Genomic DNA, 20253 nt, shown 5'->3' on the forward strand with positions numbered 1-20253 from the left:
TCACCTATCAGATCCAAGGTGGCCCATAGGCCAAGCAAATAGAACCTCATGCCCCACAAAGCAAAGCAACTTGTAGTTAATAAAATATATTTTTTTCTAGCTAGACTGTAGTTTGAGAAGTGCTCTTACATCCGTATGAGAAACTTCCCTATATCTTCAGGTTTCTGATAACTCTTCTTTGGGAAAATGAGCTAGAATTACCTTTTAAAATGTAGCGATGCCAACAAGGGGAAAACAGGATGTTTACTACAAAACAGATTTCATTTCTCGCAATGAAATGAAATTTATTTAGTTGAAAATAAATTTTATTTTATTTATTTATAAATAAATTTTATTTTATTTGAAAAGGTGTCAACATTTTAAACATATCCTGACCACTAGATGCTATGGAAGGCAGTCACATTCAAAGTTCAGACTACAGACTTACATCTTTACACTGATCTAGTTTCTTAATTGCTTCATATTCTTGAGTTATGGTCTGAGGGAAGAAGCCTTTGCCTCTGTCTTCTTCATATTCTGCTTTGTAGTTTTTCTACGAGGAGAAGAAATCAGGCATAAGATGCAGCCATTGTATTCACGCCGTAAGAAAAATGTTATTTGGAAAAGCAAACAATCATCTTAGAACTTACATCACTGTTTTGAGCTGTGACTCTCATGCAGTGTGAATGGTAGGGATCCTCGAAGCTGCCTACATAATGTCCCAAAATATTTTTTAAGTAGGAATCTTTATATTTCTTCTGCAAGATAAAACATATTTCATTTATTAATTGGTGAAAAAATGGGTTCTGTTTTTTAACAGAAGGAGTGACAGTAAGATTGCTCACATCACTGCTGAAGTTCTGCAGAACGGTATCGAGCTTGAATTTGGGGGTCTCGCAGTAATTTATGCTCTTTGCCTTTGTCTTTTCATAGTTTTCCTTGTATAGTTTCTGTCGAAGAAAAAAAATCAGTTAAAGTAGATTGCTGTCACTCCCACGCTGATTATAACACTTACATTTTCTAACACTAAACAAAAGATGAAGAAAAGATATCGCCTGTCAACTGTCTTAAAAACTGACAATCGAGGCCGGGCACGGTGGCTCACGCCTGTAATCCCAGTACTTTGGGAGGCTGAGACGGGGGGATCACGAGGTTAGGAGTTTGAGACAAGCCTAGCCAACAAAGTGAAACCCTCTCTCTACTAAAAATACAAAAAATTACCTTGTCTTGGTGTCATGCACCTGTAATCCCAGCTACTCGGGAGGCTGAGGCAGGAGAATCGCTTGAACCCCGGGAGGCGGAGGTTGCAGTGAGCCGAGATGGCGCCACTGCACTCCAGCTTGGGCGACAATGCGAGACTCCATCTCAAAACAAAACAAAAAGAAAAAAACCTGACAATTGAATACACAGTGTCATGAATTATAAGACTGTTCTATTAGCAATTATTATAAAGCCTAAGTTTCGTACATTCCAAACTCATAAAACTAAGAAACCAATATACCACCTCTGACCACGGCCCCCTTAGTAGCAGAGATTCTTGTGTATTTCTGAACTGCTGCCCTCTCTGTCTCAAGCTCTTTCCTCACTGATAGTACCACAGCAAACACGGAGGTTTTGAGCAGTTGCAAGTTGTTTAATTTTTTAAAACAAACCTTCATGAAAAAGTTATATAAGGTGAGAAATACACAGTCTCTCTTTCTCCTATACCTATAAAAAATCTCTTATTACACAATTAGCCTTCAAAATAAGATTTTATATATATATATATATATACACATACACACACACACACACACGAACTGGTACTATGAGTTATTACTAACTCTTCTTCTCTGCCAGGATTTACCTTTAGCTTGAGCAACAGGAAGCAATGATTAGTTTTAAATACGTGGCTGATATAGCAGATTATTGTCACTCTTTTCAAAATGTAAATGATGCTATTCACATTTAATATTTTTATATTCCTGTCTTTATCAACAACGGAGATTTGAACTTGGTCTTTTAGATGTTTAATAAGGATGTTTTTCAGTTAGAGAGCAAAACTGCTTTAAACTGCCTTTACACTATGGTGGGAACGTAAATTAGTACAACCATCATGGAAAACAGTATGGAGATTCCTTAAAGAACTGAAAATAGAACTACCATTCAATCCAGCAATCCTACTACTGGGTATCTACCCAAAGGAAAAGAAATCATATGAAAAAGACACATGCACAAGCATGTTTATAGCAGCATAATTCACAACTGTGCTGCTATAAACCTAAGGGCCCATCAACCAACAGATAAAGAAAATGTGGTATATATACAGCATGGAATGCTACTCAGCCATAAAAAAGAATGAAATAACGTCTTTTGAAGCGACTTGAATGGAGCTGGAGGCCATTACTCTAAATGAAGTAACTCAGGAATGAAAAACCAAATATTGTCTGTTCTCAGTTAAAAGTGAGAGCTAAGCTAGAGGACACAAAGGCAGAAGAATGATATAATGGACTTTGGGAACTTGAGTGGAATGTTGGGGTGGGAGTGAGGGAGAAAAGACTACGTGATAGTGTCTTAGGTGTCACTGCTTAGGTGATGGGTGCACCAAAATCTCAGCAATCAACACTAAAGAACTTTTCCACATAACCAAAAACCACCTGTACCCGAAAAATGACTGAAATAAAGTGGTTTTTTAAAAGAAAGCAAACGTGCTTTCCATTGATTTCCCAGCAGAGCTATTTGGACAGATCTATTTATACCCTCTCACTTGCCACTTTCCCCCACCCGCTCCCCAACCACACACACATATTTCCTATGCTGCTTAGTTCAAGGGACAAAGAAAAGATAACTAACCCACACAGACAGCTACATAAAATCCACAAATGTTAGGAAAGCTTAATGCAAACCTAACCATAAGAGATAAACTCAAATCATCACATATTCAATCTCTTTCTTTCTCTCTCAGGCTGTTAGTCTTTTAATCCCAAGCCCAGTCTCATTTGCTTAATATGCTTCAAATTGAACAGCTTAGTTGGGCTCTTAATAACTGCACAATTACAAAGTCCTGTGAAGACTTAGGGGGCCATCTTTTAAGTTCTGTTGTTGGCAAATGATGGTTTCTGGGGCCAAGATCTATCTTTGAAAGTTTCTTGCTTCTGTTAAAATCACAACACATCTGCAATGTGGAGGCCCAGGTGCCGGAGCTCATAAGCAGCACATCCATATGCAGGCCCAGGTGCCCAGAGCTCATAAGCAAATGAGAATTTCCCTGCCCATTGAATTAACCCCACAGAACCACAAACATTAAGGCACATTGTACTATGCCTTTCTGTGGTTACATAGTTCCAATGAATTTACCACTCCATAACCTTAACGTTATTTGCAAAGTTATATATGCATTTAGTCATTAAAGGAGAAAATTTTCATCTCTTTTGCAGCTAAGGTTTAAAAACACGTTTTGACAAAAATATACTTACATCACTTAGGGCATCTCCTGCCGCCTTCAGCTGCTTAAGCAGTGGGTTCTCTGAAGCAGGAAGCACATTATAATCTGCTTTTCCTTTATTCTTTTCATAGTCTTCTTTGTATTTTACCTGTAGGAGTGAAATAAAATGATGAAGTAACTCTATGGGTTATTTTTGTCCCCGTCTCTATTATGGATATGACATACTTCCACAAATCAATTACAAATGGCAGCTTGACATGTTATAAACAAAATACTCATAGTAACGCATAACAGCAGCAGAGAAACTGCATACATTTCCAGGATGCTTTTTCTTCTCATTCATTTATTCATTCAAAATTATCCATAGGGTGTCAATTCTGTGTCTGGCTTGGGGACAGAATATAAGAAAGAACACATGGTCCTTGCCCTCAAAGAGAGAGACACAGAAATAATAGGAGAGAGAAAGAAATCCAAATAGTCACCGTGCAAGATGTCCCAGATACCTGCTGCTGTAGAGCCTTCACTCAGCTCTTAACCCCCAGCTACGTATCTGCCAACACGCTCCTAAAGAAAGGAAGCTGGAAGTACCACCAATCCACCCTTTTAAGCCTCACCTGCAACTGTGTGTGGAGCACACATGTATTCAATTTACAAGGAGGAGGAGGAGGAGGTAGGAGCAAGGAGAAAGAGCCTTGCTTTTCCTTCTGCCCTTCCTATTTGCACCTTTAATTCCAGCTATGGCAGAAGCAGCACGTTGAGGGGTGCTGGGGGAGAATAGGGAGGGCAGGGTTCACAAGCCACAGGGATTAGAACAAGAAACTGATCCTGGTTCCCACCATGATCCTTAGTGTAAGCCCTTTATTCAGGCAATACAACCACAGAAGTTCAAGGAATCCTAGATAAATCTACCACTTACGAACCTCAGAAAACAAAGGCAATCTGGTATCAAAGACAAGAGATACACAAGGGAAGTACAGAGGCATCCACCCCACAGCCTCCACAGAGCTTCACAAGGGTATGCTGCAGGAATGAGAGACTCAGATCACTTTTCATCTTAGAGAATTATCTGTTTCCTTGAAAAATGGAAACAACCAGAAAGCAGACTCACGAACTGAACCCACATCTGGGATATGCAGCCTTCTCCCCTGTTATACAGAAGAACTGTCAGGGCTTGTGGCAAAGCCATCCCCTCCTCTTGAGCACCAGATCTCTTCCCCTTCCACATACTCTAGGATATCACTCCAGACATTCTTCCCCATTCCAACATCACCAAATCTTCCCTCTCTACTGGATTATTTCCATCAACGTGATGTTTTTGTTTCGTATCTTAAAAAGTCCCACTTTACCCAGTTTTTCATCAGCTACTTGCCCATTTTCTTCTTTTCTTACCAGGAAAATACTTAGAAAGAGTTGAATATACTTCTAGCTTCAATTTCCCTCTTTTCATTCCCTCATGAATCCTCTCCAAGCAGACTCCACCAAATTGCTCTTGTTGAAGTCACCACAGACCAGACATTGGTAAATCCATTTCAGAGACATTTGACGCAGTTGATGACTCCCTTCCCCCTTCACTTGCTTCCCAGTGCATTGCCCTCTCCTGATTTTGCTTCTCCCTCATCTCACATATATGTTCCCATGGAAGGACCCCAGAGTTCAGCCCCTAAAGTTTTCTGTTTACACTCACTCCCTTAATGCTCTCCAGACTCATGGCATGAAACACTCTCTGTACGCTGACGACACCCCAGTTTATACAACTTTCCATATATCTCCCCTGAAACTTCAGGCTCATGTAGTCAAATGATCACTGATACTTCCAAGTGGATGTCTAAAAGGCATCTCAAATCTACCATATCTGAAGATGAACTCCTGTCTGTCCTTCAAAAAAATTACCAACTTCTTCCATAGTCTTCCCTGTCTCAATAAAGGAAAACCCCATTCATCTAACTGCTTAGACCAAAACCCATGTCATCCCATCCATCGGCAAATCAAGTCAGCTGTGCTTTCAAATCGGCAAATCAAGTCAGCTGTGCTTTCAAAATACTTCTCATCACCTGCCCTGCTACCCTCCTGGTCCAAAACACCACTGTCTTACACGTGGATGCTGTAATAGCCTTCTAAGTGATGTAATCCTGCTTTCTTCGGCACAGCCAAGGCCAGGATTAGAACCAAGTGTGTTTGGCTTTGAAGTTTTTGCTCTCTTTAGTGACCATCATGCTTCAGAATGCCAAGGACCCAGGTCATTCACCAAACTCACTCAATAGAGCATATGGAAATATCCATGGATTTATGAACCTGCGACCAGGTTTTCCATAGTCAGTGGGAAAATAAGATAAATAACGATAGTGTTGCATGTATGATTGCTTATCTTCGTATAAGGCCGCCGATTGCCTCTTCCTGGGGGAAGTCCTGCTCTCTAAGATTACAATCTTTCTCCTTCTAAACAGCAAAAGGTCCTTCCAGTGAGAAGACACTAAATCAAATTGATAAATGTACAGTCTGGTTCCTCAGGCAAATAACAAATTACTCTAGGAAATACTGAAGATGGTAATTCGATGTCATTAATGCTCATACATGGCAAAACATTTTTAATAGCCCCATTATAATTCCAAAGTACTTTTGTTGTTGTTCTTGTTGTTTCAATCCTACTCTTTTTCAAATGCCTCACATCCACTGGTCTCAACCCTGATAGCTCCCCCAAGAACCACCCCTCCCCTTTTTTACTAATTATATGCAAGAGCCAAAGTTATAAGAAATTCACCCACACTCAAACCATCAAGATAAATGGGATGGTTTCCTTGTACCTTGCTAGCTGCCACACCAGCTTTTTTATTCATTTTATACTCCGGTGTTTCAGTCTGCATGAAGTAGATCTGGTCTTTCATGTTTTCAAAATCTTCCTGGTATTTCCTCTGTAAGACATTAGACAAGGTGAAGAACTGCTGTGGAAATGAACTATGCAAGAATTTCCATGAGAAGACACAGGGATTTGGAAAAGTTACACAAAGCCACCCAGTCCTTGGTTTAGGCTGGTCAGATTACAATTAGAGAATATGGTACCATTGCAAAAATGATTAGCAACTTAACAGAGATTTAGAACAATTAAAATAGGCTAAAAACAGAATTAGAAAGGCTTTTCTTGGCTACCAAGAAAGAGCTCTTAAGGGCCAGGAGCAGGAAACTTAAAAGAAAAGAAAAACAATAGACATGTTTTCCAGGGAGGAGATACTAAATTAATCAATTTCATAACTGTACAGTTTGGCTCCTCAGGCAAAGAATAATTAAAAAGGATCCCTTTAACTTGTACTAACCGCACTTTGCATTCGGTAAGGGGGTCTCACCGTAATGTGTTGTAAAAATTGAGGTAGAAATAATGGTATTTGGCCAAATAACATTTCTCAAAAGGAAAGAGAGTTTGTGAAATTTCTTTCCTAACAGGAACTCTACACCAGGTCTTGTCCCAAGAAGAGGGACCTCAGTGTCCTGCAACCGTTCAGGTAGGGCAGGTGGCTAGAAGTCACTAAGGAAAGGGGTCTCCCTCCCAGGACGACAGACCGACCGGCCATCCCTTCCCACTTACTGTACTGATGTTATCAGCATTCATTCTGGCATTTGCAACTTCAAAGCAAGGTGTCTCACTCCATTTGCCTTTGATTTTATTTTCATAGTCTTCTTTGTATTTTTGCTAGAAAAAAAGAAAAAGAAAATAAGACAAGCATAACTCATGAATTGACAAATAAGACAGCAAATTAAGGAATAATGATTAACTTTAAAAATATCTTCAGCAAGCCATTCTTAGGTCCTTAATAAATATCTTAAAAAAAAAATCTTCCAATGTAGTGTCAATTTACCCAACCAGAAAGTTGGGTGATGGGGATAGAGAACGGAGAAAGAGGGTACTAATGCCCCCTCCCCTTGCTGAGTTTGGGGACTTCATTCGTTCAAAAGTTGCAGATGTCCCCTGATGTTTAAAGAAATAGAGTCAGCAGTCATCCTCTATTTATATTTCAGAGTTACAATACAACATATCAACCTGAGATTTCTATGCCAAATTAACTTAGCCACTAATTTCTAAGCTTTACCAAAACTCCTAGTTATCCAGAAAGAAACAACCACAATAAAATTCAACTTGCAGGCTAATGAATAGACCTTCGAGTTCAGAGTTAAATTTAATAAGAACTGGAAAGTAATTCAAAAATTGAATTATTGCCCCATCTGACTCCCAAATCCCACTCCATCTGAATCCCAGGCTGTAAGCTCCTGCAAGAGAGACACGGTATATCTTCTTCACTTTCATATCCTCAGAACCCAATACAAAACGTAGCACGCAAAAGTTACATTATAAATGTTTGTTCAGCTACACTAAACTGAGACCATGATATATAGTCTTGAAATACCTTGGCTTTCGTGTTCTTGGAACAGAATTAACCAAGCCAACCTCACACCTGGGTCCGTGAGCTAGAGCCCAAGCTCAGTTACAGCAATTCTGCCTCCATGGCTTATAAAAATGTGTTAACAGACATAACTAATGGGCCTCAAGGCACTGGCATATGCCTATATCCCCACCATACCCTTTAAGGAAAAAGAAAGTGTCTTTCTGGTATACCTTTACCAGAAGAACTAAAGGTGAGTGATGTGCAGAGTCAACAAGCGTAGGTTAAAGGAAGCTTAGCCCTCACTCAAATGCTTAATTTCCTTTCTTCTCAAAAGGTTAATATGCAAATAAATAGCCAACTGGTTTTCGTAGCTATACATTTTAGAGTCCTGGGCGTGGGTTCAATCTCTGGGACCAAGATTTGACTTTGTCTTGACCAAATGTTTGATTGTTTTCTCAGCCACAAGTGCTGGCAATAATATTTACAGAGAAGTCTGCTGGGAAGTTTAATAAGATCATTCGCTGAAGAGCGCTTTGTAAACCCCACAGTGCTAAGCAAATATAGGGTATAACAACTGTAGTAATAATAATAGCTATTACTATTGTCATCATCATAACAGAAAGAAATTCTGTAAGAAAGAAAATTGTATGTGCGGGGAGGGAACAATTCTTCAATGGAAATCTTTGCTGAGGTAAGATTTGTGTTATACTGCTGATTGATTGACCTGCTATACTCTGTTTTGAAGATTTAAAGAACAGAAGTCAACAACATTGATTTTTGGATTTGCGAAGACTACTTATAGAAATGTTTCTAATCTTTTTTTGGAGACAGACCTCTTCAAGAAATTGAGAAAGCTATAAAATGCTCACAAAGTAACTTCAGAGGTTCTTGATGTACACATACCTCAGGTTAGGATCTCCTAATGTATCATTTTTTGGAGGGACATGACCCTACCTCCTGCTTGTTGTCAAAGGAGAAAAACCTTAGGATTGGGAAGGGGCAATTGGGCCTGATCCCCAAAACTGAGATCCAGAGAACTTTGAAATATAATTTAAAGTTGAGAAGGTAGCAGATATTCTTTTTTCATTTCTTTCTTTTTTATTTTTTTGAGACGGAGTTTTGCTCTTGTTGCCCAGGCTGGAGTGCAATGGTACGATCTCGGCTCACCGCAACCTCCACCTCCCATGTTTAAGCAATTCTCCTGCCTCAGCCTCCCGAGTAGCTGGGATTACAGGCATGCACCACCACGCCTGGCTAATTTTTTGTATTTTTAGTAGAGAGGGGGTTTCTCCATGTTGAGGCTGGTCTTGAACTCCTGACCTCAGGTGATCCACCCGCCTTGGCCTCCCAAAGTGCTAGGATTACAGGCATGAGCCACCGCACCAGGCCAAGAAGATAGCAGATATTCTTAATGAGGTCTAAATGTTGGGCATTTATCAGGAAACAGGCATTGCATATGTAGATTTGTTAAGGATAATTGAGCAGGAGATTCTCACAGTGAGAGATAGATGTCTGGTTTTAAGAAGATGCAAAACAAGAGTGTAAGATCACTCAACCCCCTCATCTAAAGTCCTTGCTTCCTTCTAAATCTTCATGGACTACAACATGTTATTTCTTCCTATTCAGGAGCTGAAATGGGTCAGGGTGGCGCTGGAACTCTCACAATCCACTCCTGAGCACTGCCAAGTCTGGGAAGATTTTCATGACACAGGAGAAGGCTGGAGCTTGTTGGCTACTTAAGAAGTTATGGCCTTCTGTCTCATTTGTGGGTAGGAGAGAAGTTGAAAGAACAAGGGTCCATAGGTGGAGGAATGAGAGGAAGAGAGAGGTATGTGTCCCTGTGGGGGCACATAGAGAGAGGTTCCCACAGGGACACATACCTCTCTCCCAGCCAAGGGGTCTCACTCTGCAAGTCTGAGAGTGAGGCCAGAGCTTTTGTACAATACATGGAGACGGGTTACTCATGCCAGGGTCCAACATTCAACCTTCCCAACATCCAAACACAACAGAGTTGGAGAGAAAGGTTAGGGGGAAACCTTTCTCTCCAAACTCTGTTGTATTTGCGGTTGACCAATGGAAACTTGGAAGAAAGAGTCAGTTTAACTTCTCTAGAATTTTTTTGGTTTGTTTAACAGAGGAAAGTATGTCGGGCCAATTACAAGCTCTGGGACACCTTCTCTGGGTAAGACAGTGACCACATGTCCATAGATATAGTAAGATTGTTTCCCTTCTCCTTAGAGGTCAGCTGAGGGGACTTCCATGGGGCCATAAACTGGGTACCCTGGTGTCTTGCTTAAACACGTGGCTTCATTATATACTTTCAACATCTGAATCTGTAATTTTTATGTGGTTATCAAATGGAAAGGAATATGAAGCCGTTAATTACCCTTCTCTTTTCCTGTGAGTAGCTAAGCACTAGGACTCCTGATGGTTCCATTCATAGAAAAGTTATCCCTGCAGAAAGGGTATAAAGAACCCAGCTTGTATTTTTATTGCCCACAGTGGGCCTAACACTGCCTGCTTGACTCAATCAAATCTCTTCTGGTGAAATCAATGGAAAGCTTCCCAATTCTATGTGACAGAAGAATCTCCATGGTTTTAGAGGACCAGGGCCTGGTATCTTCACGTATAACATTATGTTACTGAAAGATTATTTTTCAAAAAAATTGAGGCTCCAGTTGGTATCAGTGGGAAATTCCAACCTGAAATCTCGTATTTTTTCTTTTGTGGATCTGGAAGGGAGCAGAGAGGCAGGTACAGAGAAACTAAAGGGACTTCCCAGTGTTGCATTCAGGGCCCCACTTTCAGCTGGTCATGGTGTGCATAGTTTCCCCTCCTGGAAGGCTTGTTTCTATTAACAACTCTGCCTGTTCATCTATGTTAGAGCTACAAAATACAGCTGAGACAGAAGGAAGCATGTAGCTGATGGTTTTGGCCAAAGACAAAGGTGAGAGAATTGATTCTGACAGGTATAGTAAGGAAGGATGGCAAATGGAACTTAACATTAGTGAAATCACTGCAGATATGCAATCATTACCATCTGAACTGGGAGCTATAAGAAAAGGATGTGAGGATGCACAGAGAACTCCACCCCAAAATATGGCTCCCTAGTATAATGAGTATTTTGAATTAAAGGCCCTTAGAGATTAATGGAAGCTAGAAGAGACTTCTTTCTACATAAAGACCAGATAGATCCACTAAGAAGAAAAATTGTTTCCCCGTCAACCCCCCACCCCCATCCTATCTCTCAATCCTCTACCTCTCCCAAAGCACAGGCTCAAATTTCCTTATCTGTCTAAGGTCCGGACCTACCACAGAAGAAAACAATTCCCTCTGACCACTTCCCTGAGTTTTCAACTGAACCTATAGTGCAGGAAGGAAGACTAAAGTCTGTCAACAAACCTGGACAGGCTCCTATCATAAACCATTGTTCGCTTTGTGGGCCAACAGACTTCGCCCCAGACTATTGTATGTTCTTCAAACCCATCGAATTCTCCCTAGTAATCATTTCTTGCCCTTCAACAGAATTCCTCTTCTCCCCACTCCCCATAACCTGTTTTGCCAGGATCCAAGTTCATAGTCTTTCTGTAGCCTCAAGATGGTATATAAGCTTCTGCACCCCTGGGGAGCTGGGGCTTCATTCTGAAGGCTCCCATGTGTTCACATTAAATAAATTTGTATGCAGTTTCTCCAATTAATCTGTCTTTTGCAAGCTGATTTTTCAGCCAACCTTCAGTGGGCCAAGGAGGACCCCTTGGCACCAACAGATGGATCTGGGAGACACAATTCCACAAGGGGATATTGAGTTTAAATGCATATGAGTAAGTAGACAAAGGCTTTTTCAAAAAAAGATTTTTTTTATACTTTAAGTTCTAGGGTAGATAAAGGAGATTTTTATCCTATTTTAGGGAGAAAGAGGATATGATGTTGCTGCAACATGGGCCAACGCATCTTGAGAGTGAGGAGGGAAGACAGTACCAGAGTAAGTCACTCTTGGCAGCCCTGTGCCTCCCTTGTTGGATGGTTTGTTGTTGGGTGGACTTCTACCAATCACAAGCATTCCTCCCCAACACAACTATTACTTTGAAAGCACAATAGTCATTAAGAACTAAGAAATCTGGGTTAAGACTGGGAATAAATAATGTCACCATGGCCAAAGCCAGTGACCTTTTTCCACAACCACCCTCACTTTAGCTCATATTAGTACTCCACAGGGCAAAGCCTGTTCTGGCAATGCTTTCAAAGTACCCAACATTGTCACCTTGCCCACCTAGAATGGTGCCATCCAACGCATATATAATGCAAGTCATTCTTACTGCCACTTTTTTAAATGTACAAAGAAACATGTTGGAAATAATTTTAATAATATAGTTTACTGAACCCAGTAAATCTGAAAATTAACATTCCAACATGTAATCAACATAAAGATATTAATTTGAAACATTCTTTTTTTCATAATTAAGTATTCAAGATCCAGTGTCTATTTCTCACATATTAGACACTAAGTGTTATGAGATGAATGTCTGTGTCCCCGCCCCCCAAATTCATATGTTGAAGACCTAACTCACAAGAACCATGTGATGGTACTTGGAGGTAAGGGGCTTTGGGAAGCAATTAAGTTTAGGTGAGGTCATGAGGGTGGGAACCCCATAATGAGATGATCATCCTTATAAGAAGAGGAAGAGATCAGAGCTGGCTCTCTGTCTCCAGTGTGTGAGGACACAATGAGAGGGCAGCTGTCTATAAGCCAGGAAGGGGTCTCTCACCAGGGACTGAATCCGTGATCTTAGACTCCCAGCCTCCAGAACTGTGAGAAAGTAAATGTCTATTGTTTAAGCCACCCAATGTATGGTATTTTGTTGTAGAAGCCCAAGCTGACTTATATACTCAGTTCATACTGATCAAATTCAGGTGCTTCCTAGTCACATTTGGCTAGTGGCTACTGTACTGGAGAGCGCAGCACTAAACCAACCAGCAAGTCTAAATTGGTGGAAAGAATGATTACAGAGGTGTTTGAAAGTGATTTTCAAAAATTACTTTTAAGAATCCCCACTGCATACTCAAATAATGCAAAAGAATGTTACCTTAGTATCTTTTAAAATAGACTTTAAATAAAAATTTGAAAATAGATTCCTTTCCTTTCTAAATGACCACTTGAAAACACATTTTTATTTTTTTTCCAAAAAGATAAATTGTCCTCCCTCATCTTACTTACAATATCAACGCTTTCTTTTTTTTTTTCTTTTTTACTCTTTTTGAGACAGTTTCACACTTGTTGCCCAGGCTGGATTGTAATGGTGCAATCTCGGCTCACTTCAATCTCCACTTCCCAGGTTCAAGTGATTCTCCTGCCTCAGCCTCCCAATTAGCTGAAATTACATGCCCCCACCACCACGCCCAGCTAATTTTTAGTATCGTTAGTAGAGATGGGTTTCACCATGTTGGCCAGACTGGTCTCGAATTCCTGACAGGTGATCAACCCACCTTGGCCTTCCAAAGTGCTGGGATTACAGGCTTGATCCAACATGCCCGGGCAATATCAACACTTTCAGTGGACCATGTATTTATGTACAGTTCAAAAGTCAATTTCTGCTTAGCCTTGGGCAAAATTTCAGGAATGGTAGCATTCCTATTAGTGAAAGTTTACTATACTTACTAGATTCTTTATCTAAACAGCTCACAGTTACATAGTTAGGTAATCTATAATATCAAACACTAACAAACATCACTGAATAGACATCATCATCCATATCATTTCATCCTTCTCTACTAGATACTTTACCCAGAAAATGCTTAAGACAAAAATCTTGAGGTTTCGTCAAAATTCAAGCAGAACAAACCAACACTCATCTCCACAGAGGGCAAGATAAAGTATTTAAAAGCAGCAGTATCCCAGGAGAAAGTGGCCTGATTTGGACCAATTTAAAATAGGAATTTAGCATGTGCCTATTCATCCACCGAGCATCTGTCTCTCAGCATTCCTCATCAGAGCCACATTCCTCAGAGCTAGTTTACCACCTAAATATAGGGAGACTAAGCTGTTTGCTAGGGCCTTAAAAGTTATGAGGTCCACTGCCCACTGCTGTTAACTAAGCTATGTCTGAGACACATTCTTATTTTGCCAAGTCTGACTGATAGGATCCAACTATACAAGGTCTTCCCTGTGAATTTAAACCAGCTCTTCACGGAAGTGTGTGGTTATTTGGTGACTCTGTAGTATTACTGTCGTAAGTGAAAATGTCAAGTGACATGAGGACATGGCTTCTGTTTTCAAAAGGTGACTTTCACATTTATCAATTGCTGAGTCGTCCAGCTGGCTAAACATTTATTAACACAGTTCTTGACGTTTATGGATGTATTACTTTTGCTGTAGAGTTTTGGGGGTCATATGTAAAAATACTCTGAGTGTTTGTGTTTACTCTTCAGGCTCACCTTTAGTAACCTTCTCTGATGGTTGAAATGATTAAGCAGTATCTTCAAGGGAGGCAATGTCCCAGCTCTATTTACTTACCTTGCTCACTTGATTGGTTACTTTCTTGGCAAATTCTATTTCTGGAGGATCGGCCAGAGGCGTAAATTGAGCTTGCTGTTCAGCGAGACCTTTTTTGTAGGCAACCTGATGAAATAAAAGACAGGGATGTATTTTAAAAACGATTATGCTTTCATCTTTATTTGAAGTCTTAAATTTTAGTGTAACATGTTATAATTTGTCCTTCTAGATGTTATATATACCCTTGCTCTCAGTACTGCTAGTGATTTCTATTTCATTGAATTTTCTTCCCTCCTCCTCAGGACTCATGGCCCTAGATCTGCTTTCTTCCAGTTATTTGCATGCTCTGGTTTGCAATTGCAATTATTCTCTTAACCAGCATCTTCAACTCCCAACCCCTTGTCTTTTTATCACACTCACTTAATAAGCCCCCAGCCTTGGATCGACTCGACCATATACTTCCTCTGTTCTTTTATTTTTTGAGACGGAGTCTCGCTGTGTCACCCAGGCTAGAGTACAGTGGCTCGATCTTGGCTCACTGCAAGCTCCGCCTCCCGGGTTCATGCCATTCTCCTGCCTCAGCCTCCCGAGCAGCTGGGACTACAGGTGCCCTCCACTATACCCGGCTAATTTTTTGTATTTTTAGTAGAGACAGGGTTTCACTGTGCTAGCCAGGATGGTCTCGATCTCCTGACCTCATGCTCTGCCTGCCTTGGCCTCCCAAAGTGCTGGGATTACAGGCATGAGCCACCGCACCCGGCCAACTTCCCCTGTTCTTATGCCTAGGATGCTGAATGCCACAGAAGAAAACCCACAACTCCATGGATTAGGCAATGCTAACATGATGAGTAGGGTTAAGAGGGACACAGGAAGAAGGTACAGGGTAGGGAGCCTCTGAACCCTAGCACTTAACTTGAAATCGACATGCCTGCCCAGTGGTATGTTCTATGAACAACAGCTTGCTTGGGGCTCTGTGCCCTATGACCCTATGGTATACAAATGCCATTTTGTCTTCAAGGAAACTTGCACAGCCCATTATGTGTCTCTGGTTAGTCCCTACTCTCAGCAGCCAGTCTAAAACCCCAACACTGTCCTTAAGCCCACAATCAACTCCACCTTACTCTCAGCTTCCTCTTTTATAGAGGAAAGAAATGCTACACACTTATCTTCTCCATATTCATCCCTGCCTCTCCAACCCCTGCCCTGGCTCAGAGGAGAAACATCCCTCAGCAGGAATGACTCTTGTACCCAGGGTGCTTCCCCTTCCAGCACATCCTTTGCACCCAGTTCTCTGTCATCCCTCCTCTTTCTCACAACCCCAACCTCTCCTTTTTCATTAGCTCCTTCCCTTCAGCCTATAAAAGACTTCCATCACCTTAAAATAAGTATGGTGCCCACACATCATGCATATCCTTCTCTCTTGCCATCCTTTCTTTCTTCACTACTGACTCCTCTGGTTTTTTCTTCCACCAGACTTGGCCCCTGCTTCCAAAAATGCAGAACTATTCATAGATCCCCAGACGCATGAAGCCCTCAGATGCTTCAGGGCCTTGTACATGCTGTTCCCTCTCCCCATCTGTCTGCAAACCACTGTTTCCTCTCCATGGCTCAGGACAAGCATGACTCCCCTCCCAAGCTTTCTCTGACTCCTGAGCCAGATGCGATGACCTTCTCCTGGGATCTCACTCAACTTGGCCATTACCTCCTTTAAAGGGGTCATCATATGACACTGTAATTTGTTGTCTACATGTCTCTTTCCTCTTGACTGTGAGCTCTGGGATGGCAAAAAAGATGTCCTATCCTTGGGAACCCTCATGGCCTGCATAGTACCTAGCTAGAGCAAGAGTCAATGATTGACATCTCAATGCGTGTCTTACACACTGAGGCCACAGGGGAATGTCTCAAGAGGAGAATTATCTTTCTAATCTTCCATGATGCAACTGTGAGATTTCTATGATTATTTCCCCTTCCTCATGGCAGTATTCTTATTTATCAAGTAAGGCAGTTGAATAATCCCAAGGTCCCAATCATCTTTATATTTTAACCAAGTCTAACTATATCTTATCCCAATAATATCTACCTAGGGCCTATAACAAAAGCTTTCATGGACAGCAGATCAATTGGGATACAAAAGACAGATTTTGAAATGTATTTACACAAATTCCACAAACAAGCCTGGCTTAATTTCCTTTAAATAAGTTAAACAAGGCACGGTGACTCACGTCTGTAATCCCAGCACTTTGGGAGGCAAAAGCAGATGAATTGCTCAAAGGTTCAAGACCAGCCAGAGCAATATGGTGAAACCCTGTATCTGCCAAAAATACAAAAATTAGCTGGGTGTGGTGGTGCATACCTGTAGTCCCAGCTACTTGGGAGGCTGAAGCGAGAGGATCGCTTGAGCCTGGGAGGCAGAGGTTATAATAAACCAAGATTGCATCACTGCACTTCACCCTGGGTGACAGAGTGAGACCCTGTCTCAAAACAAAAACAAAACAAAACAAAACAAAAAACCAAACCAAACAAAAACACAGACTGAAGACTATTTTAGGCATAGGACAACAGAATTTTTCATAGTTAGTTAAGTTCTTAGGGAAAAAGCAACACTTGAACAGGAGAAATGCTTATTAAGTAGGACATCCTGCCAAGAAGTTTCAGACAAATCAGATCTAGAAGTCCTAATTTCTCAGGAATCTTCTTCAGAATTCTGTTTAGTTAGAATTCTGCCATTACAGAGAATGATCTGATTTTTTTTTAAAGTAAAAAAAAAAAAAAAGAGTTCAGTATTGTGCATCAGCTTAAAGACTCTTAGTGTATGCAAAGTAGTTTGTCTCTACTTAGGTAATAAGTAAAACACGATAAGTAGATTAAGAAGGACACAGGAAGAAGGTACAGGAGAGGTAGCAACAGCCTCTAAACCCAAGCCCTTAGCCAGAAATCTATGCGCCTACCCAGTGGTACATTCTGCAAGCAACAGTTTGCTTATGGCTCTGTGCCCAATAATTGTAGAAGTTCACAGTGCTGACAACAGTATTAATAGGCGTGTCAGTAATCTGATACTGAGTGCATACTTGGTCTGCAACAAAAATAAAAGCTATGCCTTAACTGCCACATCTTTTTGAGGAATGGCATGGAAGACTTTACTTCATTATTGCATGTTCTCTTTCATTACATCTTCTACTGTAATTGCTCAAAACATGTGGCCAACTTTCATTGTTCAAAGTCCATAGCATTAGAATGGTATGAAGGTAACCTTTCATCTCTCCATTTGATAGATGAAGCGAGATAGGAGATTAAGTGTCTTCTTGGAAACCTCTCCCAGGCTTACATGACATGGCATTTCCTGGTTCCTCTTCAACTTCGCTGTTTGTTCCCTCATCCTTTTGCTGGCTCCTGTTCAGTCCCAAGTGTGGGTGTCCTCCAAAACTCTGCCCTTGGCCATGCACTCTTCTGCTTTCTTCATAGATGTTCATGTCTTTGGCTATCACTTTGTTCTCATGACTCTCAAATATTAATTTCTTGCCCTGGTCTCACACCTGAGCAATGATACTTTCTAATTTATCCATAGCATGCCTTGATCTGAAGTGTCCTTCAATCATCTCAACTCCATTTCTCTTTCCATTAATGCATCTTTATCAGCTGTTGCCCTACTCACCCAGACCACCAGTCTACAGTCAGAAGTTCCTCTAGGGCTTCTTTCTCTCCTTTGGCTCCAATATCCAATGCCATGTATGCTTATTAATACTTATTACCCTCAGATTCCTTTCTTCCTCTCATTTGCCCTAATTATTACTAAAATAGATTTCTCCAAATTACCCAGTTTTTCCTGTATTTCCTAATCTCAATCTATCATATTGCTCATCAAAATTACTCCAGATTCTATTTTTATCATACTATTTTCTGCTCCAAAATCTTATGATGCCTCTTATTTCTTACCATTCCATGTCGAAGCAATTTTGTCTGCCTTTCAAGGTCTTGCTGCCAGCATTCTCACAAGTGTCCTCCAAATGAGGCACTCACATCATTCACTTTCCTTGTGCCTTAAAACTCAGACCTCATTTTACCTGTGTCCCTTTGTTCGAGTGCTCCCTCTACTCGAAATGCCTTTCTTCTTCATCACCACCCATGCCCTCGGGACCACCACCTCCACATGGCCTTCTCTGATTACTCACACGTGTTCTGTCTGTCTTGTAGCAAGTATTATTTTTAACTTTTTTCTTGTTTGATATATCATACTTTTATTTTATCAACCTGATTATAAATTCTCAGAGGAAAGGATGAAAACTGCTTGTAGTACTTTTCTATCCTGCCAGGTGTGCATGCATAATAGACTTTCAATAAATAACTGTTGATCACTTGATAACAGCCATGCAACAATATTGTGAATCTGTGAGATACAGAATCAAAAAGCTAATCTTGAAAGAGAAGCAAGAAGTACTCACACATTAAAATTGGTACCATGTGCTAGATGACTTCAAAGTTTTGTTATACCTTCTCTATTTCCTAACTTACCAATGAAAGGATAGGAGTGTATTGGTATTATATTTTAGCCAATTACATGGAAAGTGAAATAGAAAAGATGTCCACTAAACTTGCAGGTGATATTAAGAGGGTGGCATTAAAAATTAGACCTCAAAAATCGGAGACACCATCAAATTGGTATGTATAATTTTGGTTCATGGCAAGATCAGACCCTAGATTCCATTAGAAGTAAATCCCAATCAGTTTACTAAGTCCAAATTGAGTATAAGAGGTTTCAGGGAGGCCGGGCGTGGGGGCTCACGCCTGTAATCCCAGGACTTTGGGAGGCCAAGGCAGGCGGATCACGAGGTCAGCAGATCAAGACCATCCTGGCTAACACAGTGAAACCCCGTCTCTACTAAAAATACAAAAAATTAATAGGGCATGGTGGCGGGCACCTGTAGTCCCAGCTACTCAGGAGGCTGAGGCAGGAGAATGGCGTGAACCCGGGAGGCAGAGCTTGCAGTGAGCCAAGATCGCACCACTGCACTCCAGCCTGGGCGACAGAGTGAGACTCCGTCTCAAAAAATAAATAAATAAATAAATAAATAAATAAATCAAGAGGTTCCAGGGATCTAACTGACAACTGAATGTCAAATAACTTGTCACTTTATAATGCAGTGCTCTGCTGAAGACTGGAGTTGCGGTCTGGATTTTCAACATGGCCTCCCCGCAAATCCAATGGTCATGTAAGAAAGTACCTCAAAGTAAGGGAGAGTGCTAGGCCCAAGTGGATCTTTCTGCTGCTGCTGCTGCTGCTGCTGCTGGTTTCAAGCCTAAGGACTCTATTAAGCCTTTTAAGGTCCTCTAACATACGGTTTTCAAGGTCTAGGATACGAAAATTCTGGCAAGTGGGATCACTGATTTTTCACTAACTGAAGTATCTTCTGATAGCAAGAGCTCTTTGTGGGATAACTATACAAATGTGTTTGTGGTTTGTTTGGGTGTTGTTAGTGTTGTCATTGTTTGTTTGTTTTTAAGACAGGGGTCTCACTGTTGCCCAGGCTGGAGTGCAGTGGCTTGATCTCGTAGCCTCGACCTCCTGGGTTCAAGTGATCCTCCTACCTCAGCCTCCTGAGTAGCTGAGACTGCAGGCATACACCCCTACAATTGGCTAATTTTTAAAAAATATATTTTGTAGAGATGGGGTCTTGCTTTGCTGCCCAGGCTGATCTTAGACTCCTGGCTTCAAGCAATCCTCCCTGCTTGACCTCCCAAACTGCTGGGATTACAGAGGTGAGTCACCACACACAGCCACAAATATGTTTTAAGAAGTACACTAGTCAGGTCCCACACACAGAAAAAGGGAGACATACCACAATTTGGACTTGATGATCATGATAGCAAGGCACAACCCTTCCATAACATTGCTTACTTAATAGATTTGGGAAGGTGGCTATGATTACAATAGGTTTTTAAAAATTGCCACTCTGTTGTCATGGAACAACTTCAACCAGAGCCAAGGGGAA

The 20253-nt window shown here is 41.0% G+C and overlaps 1 protein-coding gene across 3 annotated transcripts in view; it reads right to left on the minus strand.

Moving 5' to 3' along the window:
- NEB (nebulin) overlaps positions 1-20253 on the minus strand; it is a 223338-nt gene that overhangs the window by 191648 nt on the left and 11437 nt on the right. For all 3 annotated transcript variants that reach the window (XM_073019680.1, XM_073019681.1, XM_038002139.2), the window contains 7 exons: positions 14288-14392; positions 6981-7085; positions 6205-6312; positions 3435-3551; positions 825-929; positions 630-737; positions 428-532 (listed from right to left, as the gene is read on the minus strand). In XM_073019680.1, coding sequence (XP_072875781.1) covers positions 428-532; positions 630-737; positions 825-929; positions 3435-3551; positions 6205-6312; positions 6981-7085; positions 14288-14392 — 753 coding nt within the window. The remainder of the gene's footprint in view (positions 1-427; positions 533-629; positions 738-824; positions 930-3434; positions 3552-6204; positions 6313-6980; positions 7086-14287; positions 14393-20253) is intronic.

Source organism: Chlorocebus sabaeus, chromosome 10 (genome assembly GCF_047675955.1).
Source record: "Chlorocebus sabaeus isolate Y175 chromosome 10, mChlSab1.0.hap1, whole genome shotgun sequence".
Taxonomy (NCBI): Eukaryota; Metazoa; Chordata; class Mammalia; order Primates; family Cercopithecidae; genus Chlorocebus; species Chlorocebus sabaeus.